The sequence below is a fragment of the Natator depressus genome, chromosome 9 (genome assembly GCF_965152275.1).
Source record: "Natator depressus isolate rNatDep1 chromosome 9, rNatDep2.hap1, whole genome shotgun sequence".
Lineage (NCBI taxonomy): Eukaryota > Metazoa > Chordata > Testudines > Cheloniidae > Natator > Natator depressus.
In genome coordinates, this window is record NC_134242.1 from 77639769 (window position 1) to 77665497 (window position 25729).

At 51.2% G+C, this 25729-nt stretch overlaps 1 protein-coding gene across 6 annotated transcripts in view; it reads right to left on the reverse strand.

The window, feature by feature from the left end:
- STARD8 (StAR related lipid transfer domain containing 8) overlaps positions 1 to 25729 on the reverse strand; it is a 142864-nt gene that overhangs the window by 4157 nt on the left and 112978 nt on the right. For 5 of the 6 annotated variants that reach the window (XM_074964504.1, XM_074964507.1, XM_074964505.1 and 2 more), the window contains 10 exons: positions 22206 to 22287; positions 15490 to 15553; positions 10434 to 11803; positions 7912 to 8085; positions 7002 to 7161; positions 5782 to 5980; positions 4707 to 4917; positions 3807 to 3921; positions 1391 to 1615; positions 611 to 828 (listed from right to left, as the gene is read on the reverse strand). In XM_074964504.1, coding sequence (XP_074820605.1) covers positions 611 to 828; positions 1391 to 1615; positions 3807 to 3921; positions 4707 to 4917; positions 5782 to 5980; positions 7002 to 7161; positions 7912 to 8085; positions 10434 to 11803; positions 15490 to 15553; positions 22206 to 22287 — 2818 coding nt within the window. The remainder of the gene's footprint in view (positions 1 to 610; positions 829 to 1390; positions 1616 to 3806; positions 3922 to 4706; positions 4918 to 5781; positions 5981 to 7001; positions 7162 to 7911; positions 8086 to 10433; positions 11804 to 15489; positions 15554 to 22205; positions 22288 to 25729) is intronic. The other variant, XM_074964510.1, reaches the window with a different exon arrangement.

Sequence of the window (25729 nt, forward strand, 5' to 3'; positions counted from 1 at the left end):
TGCTTTCCCCCTGCAGGGGGCTGGCATCACTCACTATTTTGACAAAAGTGGGCATTTGTTGGCAAGAGCAAACAGGACAAATGCCCACTTTTGCCAAACAAGTCAGGATGGCCGGGACAGGGCTTAAAAAAGGGACTGTCCTTGCCAAAATGGGACATAAGGCCACCCCATCGTCACTTGAGAGAAAACGGAGCAGGATGCTGCAGCCACCCTCACCTTTAACACAGAGGTGCAGCCCACAGAGAATACGCTTCCCAGAAGGAAACATGCCTCCTTGATCTGTGTCTGTCTAAGGCATTTTCAGGCTGCCCAACCCCTGAGAGCAGTATGTTGTCGCTGATGGAGAGGGAGCATTCCCAGCCAGGACCTGGAATCTCCACACGCCTCAGGGCAGCCACACCGCAGACCTCCGGGGACCTCCTTTGTTCTGTAGTCTGCCTTGGTAAATTGCGGGTGGGTACGTTGACCACCCTCTGATATAAAGGCACGGGACATTCCACACCAGGACCAATAGCTCCCTGCCTAGATAGGGGAGTTGGAGAGATTGCACCTTGCTTCCATGCTGGTCCAGATTCCCTCCCCCCCGAAGTGCTTCTTCCTCCCACCTCACCTGAGAACGATGAAGTCCCTGCGGGGATGGGGCGCCATGCTGTCCGTGACGTAGTGATAAACCTCCATGTTCTTGTCCAGGGCCTCTATCACTTCACCTTGCAGCAGGTCCTCATCCCAAAAGTGACGCTCCCGAAGTACCCTTTGCAGCACCATGTAGGGAGGGGCCTTCATCTCTGTGGAGACCTTCCACAAACGCAGCGGATGTCCGTCACCAACCTGTGGAAGCCCGGAGTGGAGGAACTCAGTCAGGCTTTCAAGCCAAGAAACCTAAGGGCAACAAGTGGCCCCTTGAGGCCTCCCTGCCATGGGGGCAGGGGAACTGCCTTACATGGGCTGGTGACTATGTGCAGCCTGCCCCCTACTTGATGGAACAGGGGAGACCTGCTCAGGTGTTAGCAGCTCACTGGGCTTACTCTATTGGCTCACGGGTGAGAGGCCTCTATGTCTGAACCAGCTCATCTGCAGTGAATATAAAGGGGATTCTTTATTGGGCCTGCTGGCACAGAGTACTCTGTGCTTGTCTCTGGTTATCCAGTTCCTTGGCTTCTGCTAGTTAGTGTCATCACACTGCCATGGAAGGAACTGCTGTATACATTACCTAGCCAAAGGGTATGAGGTCTAGTTGACAGAGCAGTTTAGCTGGCAGCCATGCTGTGTGTATCTGTGGCTCACGAAGAAATCTACCAGGATGCAGGTCCACTGATTAGTCTGATGCTGAATATCTCCATATACTCTAAATACACCTGCATGTGCAAAGCCTTCCCAGCATGGACATTACCTTTTTGCAAGAGAGCTCTGTGTTCTGGGGCCCTGCGGTGCTGAGCCACCCTTTGAACCTCTCGGAGGACTCTTTGAGCAGGTTCTGCACGTTATCTTCCAAGTAAGCCTGGACATCCTTGCCCTCCCCTTGCAAGCTGTGGCTCAGTAGCTCAGCCAGGGAGAGCGGGTGGGCGTCTGCTGCCACGTAGGAGTTGCCCAGCTGAAGCATCATGTCGGGGGGTATCTAGAAACCAAATACATGGGACTGAGAAGTTTAAAAACCCAAGAGTGGTCACTAGTAATTGCTCACCCACTCTGTCTCCTGAAATCACTCCGCAACAAACCCCGAGCTCACCTCTCTGATCCAGACTGACTCTGGGATCCCAATACCAATAGCCCAAACAATGCTGCACACCAACCAGCAGGACAGATTGGGTCCAGTGACATCGAGGCTCATTGGGTGTCATCACACCTCCCCCACCTATCACCTGATGTCCCAAATGTTAAAATGGGAGCAGTCAATTTAGGGAGGGTAAAAAAGTATTTCTACAAGGGAGATAAGCCTCCCTGCTTCAGGGACATAAGCCACTAACTTTGGGAGTTAGACAGAAACATCCCCTGCGGGCAGCAGGTTATTCCATAACTGCTCACTGGGGGCTTCCTGCACGTTCCTCTAGAGCATCTGGTACTGGGCACTGTTGGCAAAAGGAAACTGGACCAGATGGATTCTTGGGCCAATCCAGTGCAATTACTAGGTCCCTGGAACACTGAGAAAATCCCACCTGGACAGTGGATGAATGAGGATGATACAGCACAGCCATCCTGTCTGGGTCTGTGCCCTGTGATAAGTGCTCTGCAATGCCACTCGAGACACACCTGGGATTGGTTAGCAGGCCTGGCCTATTGCTCCCCAAGCTGGGATTGCTGCGTAGCACCACAGTGCGTGCTCAGGAGCATGTGGGGAAGGGGAGCCCCGCTGGACAAACGGGAGAAATGGCCTGAAGTAAATAGGATGAAATTCAATAAGGGACAAATGCAAAGTACTCCACTTAGGAAGGAACAATCAGTTGCATACATAAAATGGGAAATGACTGCCTAGGAAGGAGTACTGCGGAAAGGAATCTGGGGGTCATAGTGGACCACAAGCTAAATATGAGTCAACAGTGTAACACTTGCAAAAAAAGCAAACATTCTTCTGGGATGTATTAGTGGAAGTGCTGTAAGCAAGACAGGAGAAGTAATTCTTCTGCTCTACTCCATGCTGATAAGGCCTCAGCTGGAGTATTGTGTCCAGTTCTGGGTGCCACATTTCAGGAAGGATGTGGACAAACTGGATGAAGTCCAGAGGAGAGCAACAAAAATGATGAAAGGTCTAGAAAACATGAGCTTTGACGGAAGATCAAAAAAATTGGGTTTGTTTAGTCTGGAGAAGAGAAGACTGAGAGGGGACATGATAACACTTTTCAAGTACATAAAAAGTAGTTACAAGGAGGATGGTGAAATATTGTTCTTGTTAACCCCTTAGGATAGGACAAAAAGCAATGGGCTTAAATTGCAGCAAGGGCGGTTTAGGCTGGATATTAGGAAAAACTTCCTGTCAGGGTGGGTAAGCACTGGAATAAATTGGCTAGGGAGGTTGTGGAATCTCCGTCATTGGAGATTTTTAAGAACAGATTAGACAATCCTCTGTCAGGAATGGTCTAGTTATACTTAGTCCTGCCATGAGTGCAGGGGACTGGACTAGATGACCTACTGAGGTCCCTTCCGGTCCTACACTTCTCTGATTCTATCACACTTCATAGAGTTTTCCTCGGGCAGGCAATGAGTAACAGTGAGTGGTTTCAAAAGAGAATCTTGGCCTTTCCCAGGTACCATGACAAGGCGCTGATGGGTGTCGGGGAGGAGTATATTGGGATGAAGGCAGACTCTGCTGTGAGAGTTGAATTCCCTCAGAGCAGAATTCTACACAGACTGGCACCGTTTCTGTCAGATTCCTCTCCAGTTGTAAGCCAGTCCCCAGAGCACACAGGGAAAGTGCCCGGGCACCTGCTACTTCTACACATCTCCTCCCAGACCCTTTCCACAGTCGTTTGACTTGCCGAGAGGAGAAGGGTTTCATCGTTACACGATCACAGGCGAGACAGGGCCTGCTGCTGGCTAGCTTCTGTACGGCAATGGCAGAAGGATGGTCTAATGCCCAGAACTTGGAAGAACTGAGCTCACTTATCAACCCAGCCAAGGACCTGCCATGTGACTTGGGCAAGTCACTTCATCTATCGTATATCTCAGCTGTACCGGGAGGAAGGCAGCATTACCCTACTGAGCCGGGGTTCTGTGAGGACAAAATCCAGGGGTGCTCAGATTGTACAGCAAGGAGGGGCCAGGTAAGTACCTAGACAACGAAGAATCGCTCACCTGGAGCTGCAGCTACCTACCTGGAACAGCTTCTTACAGTCTGTGATCATATGGGAGAGCCCCTGCGTGGCAGCCATGTTTTCATTCAGGTCCTTCTGGTCAGGCTTTCCTATGGTGCCTCTCTTCTGAATCATCCTGCCCAAGAGAATGCAGACTAGTGAGACCCAGCAGAGGGAGTGACGGCCGCGAGAGAGCTGGGAGTAAGGGTTCAGCCAGAGGCACCCTATGCATCCTTGCAACAGGGAGGGATACTGGCAGGGGAGGAATCACTGTATTGTACTAATTGAAAAGATGGAGCCTTAAGGAGAGTTCTGCTGACACCCTGTGGTGAAACATCAGTACTGCAGCTTCCTAATCCTATCAGTTTTCAGCAGAGCTGGGCTGGCCGTGGACTCCTTCCCCTCCTGCCCTCACATTGGGAACCTCACTGTGTCCCTCACTGGGGACTATATGCTGCTGTACTACCACCAGGGTGATTACTCTGTTACTGCTGTGCTCAGTCCAGGAGGAAGATTAGGCTGTAAGCTCCTTGTGGCCCAGGCCTTATGCCACTCGTCCGCTGTGCCCATGTGGCATAAGGTCTGGCATAAGGCATAACTCTGTGCCTGTGTCATGGCTCTCAGAGGGACTCCCGCAGCACTGGGCTTGAGAGTTAGGACCTTAGCTGGAAGCTCCTTCCCCTAGCATGTCCTCTAGGAGTCCCTCGCAGCCCCTAATGGAGAACATGAGCAGAGGGAACCCGTTGGAATGGAAGCCCTTTCCCCCCTTTGTCTGACCCAGCCTCAGTGTAGATGGCACAGCGAGTGCACCAAAATCTAACTGGGCCAGCCAGGGTACCACCAGGCTGTCTCTCCAGTACGGAAGACAGGGAGAGGGATCGTGGAGGGGAGTGCTGGGAGTCTGAATTGACTGTGCATTACCTGGGTGAGGTGCTCTCCTTTTTGGACACGTTGAGGTGGAAAATGGATGGGGCCAGACACACCGCCAGGTTCCCGGATGTCATCTGGTTCTCCTCAGCTGAGGCAATGTCACTCAGGAAGTACAACAATGTCTGGAGCACCTCCCGGTTCTCATCTGGCATCAGGATGATGGCTGCCTGGACAGCTTGCAGCCTCTGCTCTTTTGGGACAACTGAAGGCAAAGCGAAGGAGCCTGTGGTCAGCCAGGCTCTGGGACCCTACACCTTAGGAGCTCCTCTAGACTTGGCTGATTGGACCAAGGGGCAGCTAGGTGTGGCCTCAGAAAATAAGGGTACTTGCTCTCCTCATACCGAAGCTGCTGTCCAGTCAAAGAGCCCCAGGACACCTTACTGCCGGCCTCTCATTGTGTGGAGCTGGTCACAGCAAAATTTGTTCATAGGCCATTTCACAGCGAAAATCTCCCCTGGTGACACTTCTCTCCTAGCAGCATGTTCACAGGGCCTGGGATGGACCACAGCCCATGTATTCCTCTGAGGGCAGCACTGGGTCACAACTAAGAGCCGTGCAACTGCATGCCAACAACCACCTCAATGGTGCCAAGCAGTGGGGACTGAAGAAAGGGCCCAGCCGTGCTCTGAAGCACCCCTCACTACTCCGGCTCTGCTCCCTGGTTAGAAGCCTGTGCCGACCAGTCAGTTTTACTCCACTGCTGCTGGCAGAGCGTTTGCAATGGGGTGAGGCTATAGCAGTGGGAAGTCCCCTCAGGACGCAGAGCTAGAATAAGGCTAAATAGAGCCTAGGTCCAACAAATCAGCCCCCTTACTCCACAGATCATCTCTCTCCTCTCCGTTTCCCCACCTCTCAAGCAGACGCCTCTTCCCAACTCCAATGGGTGAGCTCCTAGGTCCTTGATTTTCCTCCCAAGCCAGGCAGCCCAGCCCAGCAGCCACCGCACCACCTCCTGCAGCTTTGACCCAACTCCCTACTGAGCCTGGACCCACTCCCAGCCCTGAGGGCCCTGCCTAGCTCTGCCCCGATGGGGGCCTCTCCCAGGGAGACTTTTGGTGGCACTTACACTGATAGATCTGCAGGAAGGTGTCGGTGAGCTTGCTGGTGAAGATGGGCTCTGGCAGGTCGCGGAAATACTGCTTCAGCAGGTCAGCCACGTCGTAGGCCGACTGCCCTTCATAGTTTACATTGTCGGGGGAAGCTTCGTTCATGTGTCTGAGCACCTGGATCCGAGACTTCACCCCCGACTTCCGGAAAATGCCAATCTGCCCAGGAGAAGCGCAGAGTCCAACAGTCAGCCAAGGCAGCCCTGAGCTCCAGACGGAGTAACTAGCTCGGTCTCAGGCAGGTGCTGACAGCCCTCAGCTCAGCCTCTGCTACCCAGTGAGAAGCCAGGACACCCAGCTGGCCAGGGAGTCTCTGTGGTGCCCATCAGGAGACACCGTCCCAGCATGTCTGGGTTCCCCCATCCTGGGAAGGGGGCCCTGGGCAAAGGAAGGTTGAGGAGGCAACAATGCCTGAGAGGAAGGGTGTCAAGTCACTGACTAGGTAAAAGGTCATGGGCTCCACTCCCCACACGATGGCAAGAACATTGTTGCCCTTCCTGAGATGCTCGCTGCTGTGTGCGGGCTGGGCCAGGGCACCCAGGTGAGGCACCTGGTTTAGCAGGCAGAGACTGGATGACCAAAAGAACAAGCCCCAGTTTGCTGCAGTGCCCCAAAGCTCATTACCACCTTGCTGGCCTTCCAACCAGCCCACACCCCTTCAAGCTTCCCCTCAGCGACAGGTCCATACCCCAGTCTGCTGTGCTGGTGGACGAGGCAGGGGTACCAGCAGGGGCTGACACTGGTTCCTTAAATAAAGTGCACTCTTCCTGCCCATTGAGAGGGATGCAGGGCTGCGGAGCTACACTGGAGCCCAGGGCAGGGGCTGTGGGCAAAGGCAGTGAAGCTGTACACAGTTCTAACGCTGCAGTACGCTCCTATGGCAAGCAACTCTGTATCTCCCCCTCACGGCAATCTGAATGCATTGGGGTTAAGGAGCAGCACCCTACGGAGTTAAGCCAGTGGGGCCAAAGCGAGAGGTTGCCTCCATCACTCATGCACCCTGACAGAGACACAGAGATCCCCAGAAAGTGAGCACCCTGATTACCATGGCTGCATCTACTGCAGGGCTCTGGCCATGCTGAGAGGACCCAGCCAGCTGACACAAGGTGAAATGAGGGTGGGTGAGCTGTGGGCAAGTGAATGGGAGGTCAGGGTTGTACTGCAGATGGCTGGTCCTCACCTGGTCCAGGCACTGGCTGCGGATGTGGCGCATGGCCTGCTGGATGCTCTGCGGCAGAGGCTGCCCTGTCCTCTGCATGTTGATGATTGGCGGGACCCCAAAGACCATTTTGTCCCTGTAGTCGGGGGCTTTGCTCCTCTTCATGAACTTGGGGACAGTCCTGTGAGATGGGGACAGGGGGCAGACAGGCCAGTCAGAACAACCACCATTTGCCCGGGGCAGAAGCTCACAGCAGCAAGAAGGAGGTGAGGTGGGGACACACATGCGTACACCACGTGCACATACACGTGCACGCATGTACACCTCATGTCCATGCATGCACGCCCATGTGCACACATGCCATATGCACCCCCTCATGTGCATGCACTCATATATTTACATACCATATGCAGGGATGCACACATGCAGCATATGCATACATGTACACATGGTGTGTGCACACACTCACATGCATGCATGCACACATGAGCGCATAACCACATGCTCACACGCAAACAACTCTACCTTGTACAGATACTCTCAGGTACAAAAGAACCCCCGCCCCCCAGTAGTCTGTTGTGTTTCTACAGCACCATCCCAAAGTGCTTCACAAACAATCCGTTCAGCACTGCTGAAATGCAGTCATTTCTGGGGTGGAAGGCAGGGGCCAGGGGAACTGCCTACAGCAAACTCCTACAGGGAGCCCAAGGCAATGTTCCATGTGCATGCAGAGCAAAGAGGGCTTCCCCCTTCATCCCCCAACACACACACTCACACTCACACGCACACTCTCTCTCTCTGCCACAGGAGGATGAAAGGCTGAGTCAACTCTGCTGGGATCTGAAGCTCTGGTTTCAGGGAGCTCATGCGTGGCCCCACTCAATCATGCCCTGCAGCTTCCCTTCCCCACCCCCATTTCGCCCACACTCACCAAGCCCAGGCCTGCTTGTGGGGCACAGAGTGCTTCTCCATGATGGCAGTGAGGCGAAGCAGTGAGCACTTCTGCAGCAGGTTGAGCTGAGCAGAGGACTGACGGTTGATCTCCAAGGAGGCAGAGTTCAAGCTGGGACGATGGGAGTTCTGGAAACTGTGCCAGCGTAGCTTCCTGCAGGGGACAGCGGGGTGAGGGAGCAAAAGGTCACACTGGCAGCCATGTCACTTCCCCAGGGGAGGAAGACGCCTGCTTCCCACACTGCCCAGTGCTCCTGAGAGCTGAGCAGGGGTCCAGCAGAAGTAGCACCCTCATGCCACCTCCTCCAGCAGGGACTGGAATACAAACTACCCTAGGCCATGGGAGGGATGGACCCATTACAGTGTCCAAAGCTGCCCTCCCGTGCAATACAAACACAGCAGGGGCATTTCCTTTGAGAGCCCCAATGCTGTGGTTACTGGTCTGCTGAGCCTGGGGATTTAGAGACCTGCTGTCCTGGGGAGCAATGGGGGCACTGGGTGGAGGGCAGTGGCATTTTCTTTTGCTTCCCGGAGCTACACCTTCCCCCGGTGAAGTACACAACACTGGCAGTAACAAAGAACCCCGCTATCTACCCAACCCTACCGCAGCAAAATCACAATGCTCTAGGGCCACCATCCAGCTCATCAGTAACAAGGGATCCTGATTTCCACAAGTCTGTACTGGGTCTCTCTCTCTCTCTCTCTCTCTCTCTCTCTCTTTTTTTTTTTTTTTGCATAGGACAGGGGCAGAGGGGCCTGGCCCAGCAGCAGCAGGAGGAGCAGCCTCCCACCTCCCTCCAGGCCAGAGGGCTACAGCAAAGCAGTCCTGTTGGGATCTAGGAAGTGGGCGGGCACTGCTAAAGGACCGCCCCCCAGCCTAAGGGAGGATCCACAGGTCCGGGATTCCAAATGATTGCAGGGGACAACTAAAGAGATAACAGGAACGGGAGTGAGGTCACAGGGCTAAACGAAGGGAACCTGACACGAACACCAAGCAGAGAACCCCGGACAGTGCCCACTGCTCCTCGAAGGCGGCCTCATGGAAGGGCCTAGACTCCTATCTAGCCATCCCGCCAGGTCTTTACATCACAGCCAGCCCCAGGGTATCAGTGTCTGGGAGAGAGACGCAAGCCTGCAGGTCTTTCACAGAACCCCACATTTGCTTTGCGTGGGAGGCTGTTGTGTTCAGATAGTGGGAAGCAACACCACAATTTGACCCTGTCTCATCACTGTGAAATCAGGGTGACACAAATACCCCGAGTCAATGCTTACTTTCAGCAGAACGAAGGAAATCAAACACCCTGACTGACTCGCTGTAGGGAGCTTGCTGGTGAGCTCTGACCCTGCTGAACTTTCCCAAGTCCATGTTGTTCTGAAAGGCCCTGGACATTCACCAATACACTGGCATAAATCTCCAAGCACAGGGGTGGGAGTGACTTTCCCTGCTGACTTGAATGGGTCTAAATCCCCACCCATCAATCACCTACCAGCAGAGGAGTTACCATCCACTATCTAAACGTGCAGGCGCCAGTTAACTTAGGGCAAGTGGGAAGCTGAGCAGATGCCAGAGCTTTTCAGAGGGATTTTCATACCAGGCAAACTACCCCACTTGAGCCTGTTTAACAGCAAATCCATGGACAGTAACTCCCTGATTTCATAACTAATAATTTTAAGTCAATGTGGCAAAGCACATCCGGGGGGCAAGGGGGTGGAACCGGGTCTGTGTGTGACACAACAAACATGCCCATATTAATGTTGCCTTCAAACTGGCAGTAGTGAAGGGTAGATGAGCATACAGGTCCCTCTGAATGCTCCTGGTGCTTGCTTCAGGCCACTAGAGGGCACCAGAGACTCAAGCGGTGTTCACCCGCTGCCCTTAGAGACCCAAACTAAGTCTCACACAGTGCAGCGGCTCCTGGAGCAACTGCTTCTGAACAGGGTCTTCATTTGTTCCACGCTGGCTCAGTCCCGGCAAAAGCAATAGCGTACACAGATGGCACACTCACAATGTCTGTCACCTACACCAACGCCAGCCTGCCTCGGAGACCAACATCACCGTGACATTCCCTCCTCTCCCAAGTGCTAGTGGCCCAGCGGAGCTGTGCAATAAGCAAACGCCAGGGTTTATCCAGGAGATGATTTTAGATCTAGAGTCTCCAAAGGGTCTCCCAGAAGAAGTAGAGCCCCTCACACTGTTCTCTAGTGGCCTCTCAGGATTGATCTACATACGAGCAACACTGAGGCATCGGACAGGGCTTGCTCCCAGTTCTGGGGGAGACTGGAATGCAAACCGCCAGCAGAGGCCTGTGAGCACCCTCCCAAAGGAAAAGCCTGGTGGCGACTAGGGGCCAGCTGGTTGCGCCTGTAGAAAGTCAGCCCCAAGACTAAACTCTCCACCTGCCACACACCTGCTGTTAAAGGGACACTGAGCTGCCAGGGACAGCGGTGTCTGAGGGGAGTTGTGCCTAGACCTGAGCTCAGTGACGCTTCCAACCCACTTACCTGCAAGGTCTGGTGAGGGACGCTCCTACACCTGAATCCCTGCGCTCTCTCATCTCGATCTCCTCCACCTCATTCAAGGAGTTGCCTGTGCTGTCGAAGTCGCTGGCAGAGGTGCCCACGTCAGATATGGACTGCTCTTCCAAGTTCAGGTTGGAGTGGAAGGTGGGCTCCCCTCCTGAGTCCGTCTCCTCCTCCCCTTCCCCCTCTCCCTCCTCATCCAGGTTGAGGCTGAGCGCCTTAGACCAGAGCTCCACCTTCCGCTGCAGCCCCCAGACGTCCTGCAAGATGTCATCGAGATTTTTGTAGCTCACCTCCCCATCCACGCTGAAGAAGTCTTCGCTGCTGCCAAACTCGGGCACGTTGTCATACACGCTTGTCTGGCTGCCCACGGAACTGCATGAGCCCCGCCTCGGCCGGCACGCAAAGCCCCGTGGCGAGGGGTCGTCCATGCTGCTGCTGCTGCCGCCCTCTCCACACCCCGAAAGCCCCACCGCTTTGTTCCCAGCTTTCCAGTTGGCCAAAGGGCTGCCATCGAGAGGACACAAGCTTTCGATGGAGAGAGATTTGGGGAAAGTCCCCGGCTTGTGGTCCCCAGGGAGGTGGATCAGGCAGTCACCCTGGTACACGTGCCGGTGGCACAGTTCTCCAGCAGCCCAGCTGGTGCTATTTTTCAGAGCCGTTTCATAGTCCTCCAGATAGACCGCACCGCATCTCAGGTCAGAGCCTGGCTTCCTCTCACCCGAGTTTGACATGCCATTAGTCCTATAGCCCACCGAGAGAAAGTGTTTGTTGCCATGGAAAGAGGAGGACGTGGCTCTTCTGGGGGAGGTGGTCATGGCAGCAGTAAGCTCCCCATTGCCATTCACAGAGTCCCACCCTGGTTTGGTCACTGTCCTGCCACTAGTGCCATCCTTCGCTTTAGAGTCAGATTTCTCTTTGTCCTTCCTTCGGAAAGACTCTATCCTTTTTAGGAAGCTGAGGGACCTCCGCGTCTTGGACTTTTCCTTAGAACTCCCACTCTGGTTTGGGGATTGGTCTGTCACGAAGTGGTCGCTCAAGCTCTGGCTGGATTTGGTGATGTTTGGAGAGTCCTGGCTGGGTGACCCGTCAGGCAGGGTGGCCACAATGCCAACTGTGCCAGCAGTGCTGCCCGTGCTGGTATTGCTGTGGAGCGAAGTGGCTTCCAGACTGGCACTGGGGTCCGTAAGGATGCTCTCACGGCTGGATGTCTGCCGCATGGTGGAATTCAGCACCTCTGGACTGTGGGAGAGAAAGTCGACAGAGCCAATTCTGGACCACCTTTTGCTGTCCCTCTGGAAGGCCCATCGGTCGCTGATGGCACAAAGATCTTCTTCCTCTGAGTCTTCATTCTAAACCAAGAATAAGGATCACAGAGTAAGACACAATCAGCTGGGTCAGCCAGTCTGACCACCCTCCCCTGGAGTTTTGCATGTCTACTCACACCCACCAACCACAGCTAGGGTAGGGGAATTTACAGTTGCATAACCATATCTTCTCTTGATGTGGACATGTGCTATGTACAATACACTTTATGAGACCCAGCAAGCTCACTCCACCTTCTATGCAATTGCTTTTCATAGGAGAGAGATAAAAGATCCATTAAGTCTCATTCTGTCCATTCTCTGGGGGCTAGCGCAGGGTAGCTCTCTACAGTACATTCCTGAGGGCTCTGTCCATACTAGTTCTAAATGTTTCATATGGTGGATCCAGCCAGTTCACAGGGTTACGAAGCAGGGGGAAAACACCATCCCACGCAAACAGACTCCAGAATTGGTAATAGTGTCCTGATGCTCTGCCTGTCTCCTCCTGCCAGGACAGGTGGCACACTGGAGAAGCGGCTCAGCAGAAGCACACCGTACTGTTGTCCATTAGAAAGCACTGTCCCTGCCATGCAGCCAATCCCAGAGCCTTTAGACTTAGAACAGAGGGTTCCTTGCCACACAATGGACTGAGTCCTACAAAGAACAGACTGCTCCACTGTAACTGAACCAAAGGGGGAGGGGACAGACGGAAGCTGTTGCTTTCTAGATACACTTGCTAGTATGAAAAGGGTTTCTGGGGCCACAGGTCAGGTGCTGGGACAGAATGGCTCATGGCCTTGCCAAGCCAACATACAAATCAGAGATCAGGTGAAGCTTGTCTTTTGGTGTCCCCAGGAGTTGCTACAGAATATAAGCTTTCACTTCAAACATTTAAGCCTCTGTTAGACCTGCAAGAATGATGCAGCTGGGCTGACTTACTGTAGCTGAATTAAAGGGCCCTTTGCTGTAGACTGGGGTGGAGGGGGGAGGGACAGCAAAATTGTGAACTTCCACCACACTCATCTAAATAGGGTGTTCACTCTGAAACCCAATGATGGCAGCTTAAATATTAATCATGGTCAACTATTTCACCGCTGATCCTTTTATCAGAAACATCACACTACCATGGGGCTAACGGTAGCTATCGGGATGGAGGGCTGGTTTTCAATACAGCAGCACCTGCCTAAACACAAATTTGGAGCAAGATGTGCATATAAATAGCAGCTTCCATTCCTTTAATACCAACTGTAGTACATCACACACACACGAGCCATTATTTATCATTTATTGAGGGAAATATGGAGGCCACAAAGTTTCCTGCTAACAGGACCAGAGGACTTTATTGTTCCCTATCTAAAACCAGGATATTCAACTTCCTGTTAAGGATTCTAGAGAGTGTTGTCCAACACAGAGGTTCTCAAACTGGGAGGCACGCCCCCTGAAGGGGGCAGAATGTATTCTGGGGGGGCATGAGAAGACACTCTGCCTTCAGAGCTGGGTGGCTGGAGAGCGATGGCTGCAGGCTGGGCAGCCAGTTCCGAAGACAGCTCCATCGCCAGTAGCAGTGGAGAAGTAACGATGGCAATGCCATGCCGTACCACCTGCTGCTGGCGGCGGCTCTGCCTTCAGAGCTGGGCAGCCATATATGTACTTGTGTGGCAGGAGCAGGAGGGAGAGAGAGCATAAACTACTACAGACACAAAGAAGGGAGGCGCGATCAAATACGTTTGAGATCCACTGGTCCAAGAAGCATTTCCTGTAGTAAGGAGCAGTATCATTAGAGTCACCACCAGAAAGCACTCAAAACACCATGTGTACGTATCCCCACACTGTAGCGACCAAGCACATCATGTACGCTACAGTAGGAAAATTAAAGCAATTTATTGTAAGACCTGGTCCAAAAATAGGGGGGAAATGGGCCGATATATTTTAACTGTTTCCTATCAAAAGTCAATATTTACAAAAATATTCAGCAAAACTGTGAACAGTTCCAGTTAAGTGGTAAGAATAGCTCCCCGGCAATCACGCTGCTTTGGTGGTGAGGTAGGGTATGTTCGGAGTTAACAGTAGCAATGCCTTCTGAAGAGGGAATGCAAGGGCAAATAGCTACCACCAAAACCTGTATTGGGATTACAGTTTTGGGGACAGCTGTGACATTTCTCCCAGCCCACATACTGATTTCTTGATCTGGTCAGTCACGCAACATTTTTACTAATTCCTATTAGATTTATCCCCAAACGCCATTGTCCTAGTGACAATCTCCTCTATCTGTGGCATTTCTATTTTTAATATAGCTACCTCACTGTTTCTGCACTCGGTGAAACTAGCGCAAATAGCTTGAAGCTATCCACCCGGCCCTGGCCCCCTTTCCACCTTCATTTTCTTTCTCTTGTTTGTGTTCTGCAGAACCAGAGATCCGGACACTGGAACAATGTTCCAAAACCATGACCCCCTTCCTGCAATTCTGCAGGACAGGTGAGAATCTTTGGCACTAAGGTGCAGAGCCTACAGCCGCCACAGAGTGCAGGTGGGAATGGAAAATATGAAACCACAATAAACAATGTTTTAAGAAAAGCATTTTATTGTCTGAGACACATGGGTAAATTTTATTCCCCCCTGAGGGAAACTCCCCTCTGGGGTTATGTTTCCTCACTAATCCATTCTGCCAGACATTTGCTCAAGGAAATCCCCTTCTAGTTCACGTTTAATGGCATGGCACTGCATTAGGGCTGGCCTGGAAGCAGCTGCAACCAGACCCTACTAATGGTTACCATATGAGATATCTGCAGTAAGTCTCCTGGTGATGGGAGCTCACCACAAATCAGGGGCCTAAGTTCAAATCTGGATGAGCTCATGAAACGGGCTTGCTGAAGCAGCTTCTCCAATGGTCGGAATGGTTACAATTTGGATCTCATAATGGTTACACTGAAACTTGACAAATGGGAATACAGAACTGGCCATGGACAAATACAGGCATTCAGCAGAACAAACCAACAAACAAAGGAGGCGGGGAGGGAAAAGAAAAAAAAAATCAGGGTTCTTCCCCTGTGAAATCCTCCCTGTGACATCAGGAGCAGGATGACAAAAATAGATATTAATATATGGGAAGCAAAAGCAATGCTGGCAGGACCCCAGATAGCACAGTTTAAAAAGCCAGCCAAAGCCACTTGTCCCTGGTGATCTGCTAGAGCAGGGTTCTCAAACACCCTCCAAGAGTGCACCTGAACTTTCTGGAGAGATTGTCTTTTTGACTCACACACACCCCCTTCCACCTGCAGGGAAGAAAACCATTCCCTGGACTCCACCTCACCCACCGACCCCACACCCTTTCACAGAACATCCTCATGGAAAAGACAGCAATTGCTTATGTAGAAATCTTACCATTCGGAAAGAAATTTCGGTGTAATTTAGCAGCTGAAATGAGGAGGCTCAGCACAGTATGACAAACCACGGAGCACACACTGACACAAGCCTTCCCTACCTCAACCCTGCAGCATGCAAGCAGGGATTCTAGATAGCTGTGCTCCTTCTTTACTCAGCACTAAGCAGAAAGACCCATGACCCAGGACAGAGCAGGGGAAGGCATCTGATCCAGGAACGATACTTTTCTACATGAATGAGCAGTGTTGGAATTGTTCGTTTTTAAACACAAGCTCATTGCCCCATCCGTGTGCATGTGTTTTCCCCGCAATGCACCGTGGCTTTGTTTATACCCTTGAAACCTCACCACTTACCTGTTTACGCTGAAAGTGGACTTCCAGCTTCATAGAGGCACATGTGTTCAGTGTCATCAGCCTCCTGCAAACAAACAAGAGACGCTTTTGTCTGGTTTGGCTTTCGCTGCGGCAGTTTGTTTTTTTCTCAAGGGCTCATGTTGCGGCATTGTCACCTGTCACCAAACAGCTGGGGAGCAAGCGGATGTGTGGAGCTTGGGACAGGTCCAAGATCATTTCCCGCCGAGTGCACATTTCCCAGCTGCAGTGCTTAATTTGTGCCAAGACTTAGCCCCATCACCTCTAGGCTTGGCAGTTCACAGCCCCAGCACCTTTGCGCTTGGCAGTTCACCGCCCCAGCCCCTCTGGCCTTGCTGCATCAGGTATGAATGTTAAAAAATTTCTTGAGCCCCAGCACCTAATTGCTTGAGCCCGGGCACCTCTTTCATTACAAATCAAGAGCTGCCCAGCTGGCACAGGAAGGAGAATGGGAAGACGCTTCTCTGGACTCCTCATGTTTCCCTTTTCCCAAGGGTGAAAGCAGAACCACATGTGCCTCGGCATCTCCCCTGAAGAGTTCAGACCGCTCCAACATGCCTGTGGCCTGAGTGCTTTAATGGCTCGGGCCAGAGCCATTTCACAAGTATCCAAGTCAGAGAGATGCCACTGCTTTTCAGTACAAGTCCCTGGATGCTCTGGCCAAATTGCAAGTACCTGCAACTCCTCTGGTTACACTTCAGCTTACTATCCCTGTGGCCAGCATCAGATTCAGCACCCACTGCTGCACACGTCCACCACTGCCACCCAGTGTACATTGCACCCCTTCCTGTGATTGACTCTCGCGTGGATTCCGATTACTTTGTACGTCCCATATTTGACTTGGGACCAGAAGCCACTTCCTACCTTTTGAAGTTTGTTTCTTACCCTTCCCATGGCTACAAGTTAACCCCGTTCACTGCTGCTGCAATGTGACTGGCCTCCATAGAATGTCAGGCTGGTCCAGGCACCTCCGGTCACGTCGGGGATGGGGGAAATGTATTTAATGGAAATACCCAGTACTTCACTCTGGCCCTGAAGGGGTTACACATCTTAAATACAAAAACAGCCCTTTCCCCATAAGATAAAACAAATCCATCCTTTAACAGTCAGAAGAGCCCCTCTCCAACAGCACCACTAAGCCCTGATCTCACACTGATTTTCAGATGACAAGGAGAGGATTTAGAAATAGGAACCCTATAACTACCTCTACGTAATTGGGGTGTGTGTGGGGGGGTGAGTCAGTGGCTCACTGGGCTTAGTGCCCAGGCCATTTTCATCTCCAGAGGCCTCAGATCTTCAGTCCACACCTGAACATGTGTTTAGCTGGTAGGCAATCTTTTCTCTTCTACTCCAGAGGAATCCAGGACTGGAGTAATAGGGGGTACTGCCGAGCAGGATTAGGGTGCACTGGTTGTGCTTTTGGGAGCGGGTCAGGTATGGCACAGGATGCTGCAGACTAACAGGGAAGTGCATTGGCATAGCTGTGCAGAAGTGAAGGACAGGGAAGGTTGGAATTGAAATGCAAGGGAATAACTGGAATCGGAGCAAATGCGCCTTCATCCGAATCTGCAGCATCAGCAGAGGTGGGCAGGGCCCAGCTTGGAAGCTACAGGTCAGGAATGAGGTGGATTGAGAGGACTTCAGAACACAAGATTAAACAATACGTGTGATGCTGCAGGCCAGGACTCAAGTGAATTGGCAGAGTTTCCCCACTCCAGCCTTGGACTACAAAGGAGGGCCTGCAGAATGTCAGCATGGTGGTGTTTTGGCAGAATTGCACAGAGGAAGCTGAACTGCTCTTGGCCACATCACACTGGGCTCTGTCCAGCAATGTGACTTCACCATCCCTTCAGCACTGCATTCGGAGCGGGTACAGAATGATTCATTCCAGTTACTGCTCAGTCTGTTTGCTCCGCCCCTGTGGTGACCTCATGATGAGATTCCCTCTAGGGCACCCAGGTAGTTTCCGCTATTTCCAAGGTTGCTGGGCACATGCCTATAAACTTTAGAAGAGCTACAAATCTGCCACCATCATTTAGTGGCTAGGAGCCTATCTGCTCACACTGGAGTGGAAAGGCTAAACTTGGCGGTTGGTCTGCAAGAACCGTTAATCTCCAGGTCCAGAAGTGATTTATGTCTGTGTGCGTGGGAGCTAATTGGAGTGAGAGACTGGAGTATACACTGCAGTTTGTCAGCTCACGCTCATGACTGCAGGAAACAGACTTAAATACAACAAAGGGCAGCTCATTGAAAAGCGAGATAGAAATCCAGACAGCTTCTCTCCATGCATGGAAGCAAGTTGCTAGTGTGAACGAGAATGAGAGAGTAAGGAGAAGAGCTCGTCACGGCTGGCCTCTTGTAGATGTCTTAGCAGTGAGGCCATGGAGGCTGGGTCTCTCTGCTGGAGCTGGTTCCTTCACAGCAGTGGCGGGAGCTGACTCGCCACCGCCCCTGGCGTACCTGCTCAGATGATAAACAGAGGACTCCAGCCTCCAGGGCTGCAAACCCAACGCCTTTCGCCAGCAAAGAACTCTCCAAAAAATAATCTTTCTTTTAAAAAGCCAGGGGAAGGAAGTGGCAGCAGGAGGTGAAAGGAAACAGGAATGAACTGCATCCCCTCACAAGGCGTTTAATGAAATGCTCTGAGGCGGGGGAGGGAAGAAGCTGGCTGGTTTGGGCTCAGTCTCTGCTCTGAACATGAGACACATGACCTGCTCGCCTGTTATTAACTTGTTCAGAGCAGTCGACTAAACGGCTTTGACACTTAGCTGACAGCGGATTAAGCCTCACTCCCTTTTCCCATTGTTTAGATTCCGGGCAATTTAATAACAGTTTCCCCAAGGAAGCTAATAATATAACGGGCAGTGTACAAGCAGGGAGGTAGAGAGAAAAGACACCAGGTGGGATGGCAAATCCTCGACATTAATTTAATTAAATCTCTGCCAGCCTCTATTGAGGACACCCATTCCCTCTGCATCTTCAAGAACCCTGAGAAGAAGGCAGGTGTCGTCTATAAAGCACAATGCGGAGGAGATTCGCAGAGTTCGCTGGAGGAGGTGGTTAGCCACCCAGTACTGACAGGCATTAAAGGGCTATAGTTTCAAAGGGGCTTCCTGAACTGGTCCCACAAAAGTTATGAACCAGCCAATTTACATGCATGAGTGCAGGTTTTGCACATGGAAATGGGGGGGCATATGTAACATAATCGAAGGGGGTTACACATGCAAGCTCTGCAGGCACAATAGAGGGGCACCTTCAAACATCTGACACGGAAAGAAACGCAGGCTATTCAGCGAAGAAACATGAAGTGACTCTGCCAAATTCACAGAGGGAATCAGAGCTGGGATTAGAACTCAGGAGTCCCTGGCTCCCGCTGCTGAGCTGAGACCACTGGACATTGCACCTCCAGGGGTGTGTGGACTAGAGTTTGTGGTCCTGCTTTAACTTGACTTAATAGATTGCCAATTAACACAAGTTAATTAGCACCTTTGTTAACGTTAATATACACACTACACAAAGGTTCCAGGACACAAGGGCTGTGTCTTCAGGGCCAAGAAAGGTATGTTTTAACCGCAAGGTAACTCACACACATGAGCTATTAGCGATCTCATTGTAAAATCCTGGTGGAAATAAGGCTCAGTTGTTTTTAACACCAGATGGCAAGGAGAGGTCAATCACGGGCGGGTGGTATAGCACTGATCTCTCCTAATCACAGTGAACAGTCATTAGTTAACCTGCTGTAAAAAAACCCACCATTTCTGCAGGGAAGATAAAGCCAGTCAAAAGTTTCTGGTTTCCCGTAGGGCTCAAAGTAGTATTCAGCTGACAGTTCGAAGAGCTGGTTAAGACTGGAGTGAATATTCGCAGACGTTTTCATAAACTGAACAGAAAATCTGAGATGCAGGCTGCAGAGGGACTGAGACAGAGCCTGTGTTCATAAGAACATAATGATTCCAGGGGTGAGGAAGAAGATTTTCTAGAACTGCCTCCTTCCGGGGCAGGGGCAAAGGGATCAAGTGGGCACTTGGAAGCACAAGAAGTGGTTTGATCCAATACAGGCAGCTGCAATGCCAGACGCACGCCTGGCCTGCCACCCATCTGGAAATAAGTCAAACAGCCTTTCACTTTGTCTGTTGCTGGCTGGAGAAGAAAGTTCAAAAGCAAAGGGATTAAATTCATGAACTTTTGGCAGAAGGAAGATGAAAGAGAGGGAGAGCAGGAGGGGTGAACACGTGTGTATGGGATTTCATTTTCTTGGAAGAGCCATTTAATTTCCTTTTCTGACCTGCTAATCAGCTAAATGCTGCATGTGGCCACCTTGTGTGCCCCAGAGATTACTGGATGGCTTTGGAAAGCTGGCTCCAGGCATGCCTGTCCAAAAGCCACGGGTCTACCCATGCCACCCACCGTGTGCTCTCTTCCCAAAGGGGCTGGCAAGGATGCAGGCTCCACTATGTAAAGTGATCACCTGAGCAGGCAGAAATGACCTGTTCCAGGTTACCGGAGCGAAACAACTCCAGAAACTCCTCGAGCCTCCTGAATGCTAAGCCACAAGTGGAAACAAAGAAACATAAAAGCCTTGACAGGGATGGACTATCACCCAGGAACTTCAAAACCTTCATACAACCTCCACTGCACTGCCCCAGCAAGGAGAAGCAGCTCTGATCCACCCACAGGAATCAAAACATTACAGCAGCCTCATTATGGTAAAAGCCTAGCAGAGATGTTTCCATTGCTCCTGTGAGCGAGAAGGGCACTGATCATAGTAAATATCCACCCGACCTCTCAGCTAGAGGGTCACTGCAGGGATGTAGCTATGGAGAGGAGTATGGAAACCCAAAACATGGGAGCTAAAAATCCTGGATCATTCATAGTCCTGGACTGGACTAGGTATTTATAGTCACAAACCACAGGGGATCTGACAGCCCCTCTCCATTAAGTATCCCCCCTTGGTCATGACAGTGGTATTAATAGTGTCCACCATAGGGACCAGGCCACCTCCTCTCCCCAAAAATATATGTACAGAATCTAGTGGTGCTATTTTCAACCCTGCTAGTATAAAGAGAGAATGTGTTTTGGTGCAAGGACTCCGTAGTTTCTCCTCCCACGCATTTGGGATGACTATGTTAATCATATGAACTGTACCGACACTTCCAGACAATCACTCCTTCAAAAGGAAATCCTTACTCAGAGCAACCAGACAGCTGTTTATTCCGCGAAAGAAAATTAATTTACATGTAAAGAACCCAAGAGAGATAAGGTGGGTCCAATCTTTTATTGGACCAATTTCTGTTGGTGAGAGAGACAAGCTTCAAGCCACACAGAGCTCTCAGCCCACAGTAAAATGCAAGGTGGAACAGATTACAGGCTAAACAAAGAATCAGCTGAAGAGAATCCACTACCACAGAACAAACACACAACTACAGGATCCACTGCAGAGTATCCAATTCCTCCCAAACCATTGTAAGGGATAGTTGACAGGGTCTAATATCCATGTAGCATCTTTTATTTTTCAAAAGCTCAGTAAATCACTCACGGAGAGTTTTCTTTTATTTACACATGACATACACAAGTCACCCAAGTGAAATTCTGTTCACAGATGGCGTTTCTGGCATAAGGAGCCCCGTTGTGAATCCAGTCTCAGCAGAACAACAAGAAACAAAACTCCCGCACTGAAGCCTGGAGAGAGGATTTTCAAATACTCCTCAATTGTTAGAGAAGTGATGAAGCACCATCACTATAACATAGATCGGAACAATGGGAAAGTGCTTCACTTCTTTCTGGATCCCATATGCACAGGGAGAACTATGTAGATGCTAATGGTAAAAGAGTGGAGAATGGGCAGATGGTTCAGACACAGAACAAGTCCCTCCTTGAACCTTTGCCCATTTTCACATCCCAACCCAAGTGGAATCTTCTAGAAAAGTCTGAGATCTTTGGTTAACTTCTGTGCCCACTCTTATCTTTCACCTCAACTGACTTGGTGTAATTTCTGCTCCTCTCTGCACATCTGGGCAGAATGGGAAAGGGAGGGGGCTACAAGTCCTTACGAGTGAGTGCTCCTCGTACTCCCTGGCCAATTCTGAAGTCCCATAAAGTCCAGCTAAGACTGAGAGACATGGCCCAACTCGGAGATGCTCACCCCAACCACATCCTTTTGGGATGGATAATCGATGGCCAGACTTTCTGCACGTAGCACCTGTTTCACTGCGAAACACAGTCGCAAGAGACTGGGATTGCACAAGCAAAAAGTCAAAACACAGACAAACACACAAGGTAAATCTAGAAAGGGCATTTTTTGGAAGATGTGTCTACTGTTCAAGAGCTCGGTGTGTGTATAAATAATACAATACTTGGGTCTTGCACCTTCTATCCAAGGAGCTCAAAGCATGTTACGCCTGAATGAGTAAAGCATCCCAACGCCCTGTTGTACAAATGGAGAAAGTGAGGCTGTAGTCACTCAGTCTCTTTCAGCAAATCAGTGTCGGAGACAGGGTTAGAACCTACGTCCCCTGAGCCCCACTAGCCTGTGCTGTCTCCCATCCATGTTACCCCTTTCCTGGAGAGTCTCAGAAGGCTCTCTGAGGATTAGCCCTGGGGCTGGCACAACGCAGCACAAGGCAGCAGAGACAGAGACAGCCTAAGGCACGGTTCCTCCATTCTTTGCAGAGGTTAGTTTGGTTTGTGGGAAGCTTTACCTGCAAAGGGATTTGAGGGAATCCTGGTCCAGAAAGCTGTGGTCTTTCTTCACGGACGTGATGTCAATAGGGAACAGCGAGTCTGAGGGGGAGAAGAGGAAGAGGAGAATTACAGTCACAAGTTGAGTCAGCAGCTCTACCAGGAGCCAACGTGGGCATATGGGGGAGGGGAGGGAGAGGAGGTGTGACATGGAGACGGGAAGAGCAGGGAGGAAAATGGGAGAGCCACAGAAGGGGGGAGGGTGGGAGGCTTCTGAACCCCAGCCATGAAGACTGTGAGCAACAGGTGAAAGATAAGATTAATGCTTGGGCAGTGCATCTGCGTTCCACATGGAGCAGCTTCGCCATGGGACAACATCCGGACACTTCCTGGGATGGTAGAACGGGAGGGAGAAGCAACATTGTCCTTCCCAGAAGGTAGCGAGCATTATATCACCGCTCTGCAGACAGCCCCGAACTGCCAAGGGGAGCTCCCAAGGGGCAGGGCTCAAGGGTCACACTCCAACAGCGCAGGAAGGAGGCTGGCCAGACATTCCCCACTGAAGGGACAACTTGCGGTTTCACGTTTGGCAGCTTCTGTAGGGCAGCCGGAAAAGGAGAAGGGGGAGAGACCCGGAGGTGGAAGAGGGGAGACTCAGTGGTGCCTAGCTGTCATGGTGATGGGCACAGGAGAAATGCAGAGATGAAAAGGATGAGTTAGACTGTGGAGATGGGCGGAGGGGGAGAAACAAAGCCCACAGAAAACGAGAGGGCAGCACCAGGGATATAAACCAAAGCACGATGTAAAAAGAGCACTAAGAAATGTAAACCCCGTTACTCAGCAGCTGCCTATCTCACCTGCTTATTCTCAGACACAGTTTCCTCCTTGCAGGGTAAATACTCCATGGTTAAATGACCCTGGCATGTGCTGCTTGGAGCCGAGCGCGCCTCCTGGGGAAACGCTTTCCATTTTTTTAACCTATCCCATCCAACTGTATTGACAGATCAGCCAATTCACAAATAAACACCCATCTGCACTCAATGCCCCACACAGCCCTCAAGCATCCACGCTCCCACAGGTAAGCACATCTCTCCCCCACCTTGCCACATCTGGAACGCAGGCTGCAGTCACACCCATGGGAGGGTAGAGTGCTAGCACTGCAGAGGGTAAACCTCTCCCTGCATAGGGTCTGACTTCCCCTTTGGCACTTGGCCAGCTTTCTGAAAGTACCTGAAGGATGAAAGCAGAGGGGAGAAGAGGTCACCAGGAAAGGGGGAGGGGAATAGGTTACTGTATTATTTCCCTCTTCAAACAGCCCCTTCATGCTTAATTTGTTCAGCCACGTGTTCCTGAATACTTAGGGTTTCATTGGGAGCTTTAAATTAACAGGTACATGTATGTGTCAGAGCACAGGTAACTGATCCCATCCCCAGTGGCTACCCAAGAGAGGAGGCTGCAAGACAGCAAGTTATTCCACCTCAGTGCAGGAATCACTGATGCTCCTGAACTCGTTTCAGACAGTGATGATAACCACAACACTATGCGTTTCTCTCTCCTCTTCCACGCGAGGATCTCTCCCTGCTTGGCTAGTGGGGGTATGATGATACCCTCCTAAGTGACTTGCCCAGGGTCCCACAGTATGTCTGTGGTGGAGCTGGGGACAGAAGTCCGAACACCTGACTCCCTCTAACTTGTTAGATCACACTCTCTCTCGAGTATGCAGAATAAGAATAATCTTACTAAAGGCACCTGCCTCTGGAGCACCACTGTCAGGAGTGGGGGAGACACATGGATCTGGACCCATGCCGTTTTTTTTGGAGTGTGGCAGCATCCCCAAAATCATCTGTTAAGCCTCTCAGCCCACTACCAAACAACCCACTTTTGGAGCCAAGCATGAGTGGCTCAGACGGCAGAGTTGCACTCTCTGAAAATGCACTGCTCACAGTGTTTCCAATGCTCCAAATCTAGACCCAACCCAAACAATAAGGCCCCTGTTTTCTGGAGAAAAGCCAGTTGTTATACATCCAGTAGCCACAGCAGTGATGTGACGTATCGGGGCTTCCTACTCAGCCAGCGAGCATGGACGGGCCCCCAGCTGAGAATGGCTGGTTTGAATATCTTTCATCGGCATTCAAAGCGCCCACAGCTTTGGCTCAAAGGAAAAATCCACATCTGCACCCACAGGAAGGAAAAGAGGAGAGCAGTGAGAAGGGCCAGGGTAGGGAGACTTCATTAGCTGTGCTGCAAACTCTCTCAGACAGACACTCTCCCTCTGCTAACCCACCAGGCCTGTGTCAAGCGAGTGGTATGGAATGTGCACAGCAGCATGGCTGCTCCGGGACCTCACTCAGCCTCCCCCAGACCTGACTCAAAAGTCATGAGTCAACTTTCGGAGGACAGACACGTTGGCTGGCGTCCGGGCAGGGGCTGGGGGGAGGAGGGAGGCTAGCATATGTTTAGAAGAGTCATGTCTTTAAACACAGCTATCACTAGCAAACAGCTATCATAGGGTTTTCCATAATGCACATCATCACTGTAGTATCTACAAGCCTTCCAGGTAGATTAGATCTGCATAGCAAGGTCCTTAGAAAACCACATGGAACTTTCTGCTTCTTTCCCTCTTCTAGGAAGCTCTGCTGGGGACATACATATATACTTTTTATTCTATTCATGAGGGCAGAAGCCTGATTGTAACTGAAGCCATCCAGTGCAGGTTGCAACACAGGGATGAAGGTAATGCTGAGCCCACAGTGAACAGGAAGAAGTAGAGAGAGAAGCTGCAGAAGGATGTAGAAGGCTTTGTTAGACCAGCACTGAGTTTAGACTGTTTCTTGACAGACTCCAGTGTCTAGAACCCAATTCTTGTCTCGCTGAGAGTGAGCTGTAACCAGCCCACAGGCAATCAGATCTGGGCCAAGATTCCAGAAATCTGGTCAGTCTTTACACTTGGATGCACGCAGAGGTCACCCCTAAAATAGAAACTAGAAACAACGAGGCAGGCTGTAAAGCTATCAGCAAGGAGGGACTATCTTGCTTTGTGTGCTTATGTTGCTGGGAGGGGGCAAGTGGAAGTGTCCCAGCTGAACAATAGCTGGCTTTGCACATTGCCTGGAGGCCAGGCTTCCAGCTATTGTTCTAGCCTCCTCCTTCCTCAGGCTAAGCTGAGCCAAAGCTGTGATTTTTCAACCTCCATGGGGACCACTGGCCTTCACCATGTGTTAGTAAACAAAGCTGGGTCCAGAAACACACTCTGCAAGGGTTCATTTGCAGACGGGGTTTGTGAACCCTGGTCTACACTACAAACTTATGTCAGTATAGCTACATCGCTCAGGGATGTGGAAAACCCGGTGTAGACAGTGCTATGTCGACAGGAGAGCTTCTCCCATCTACGTAGCTACTGCCTCTCAGGGAGGTGGATTAACTACGCTGACAGGAGCAGCTCTCCTTTTGGCATAGGTAGCGTCTTCACTAAGCGCTACAGTGGCACAGTTGCACCAGTGCAGCTGCATCACAGCCACACTGTACACGTAGACAAGCCCTGAGA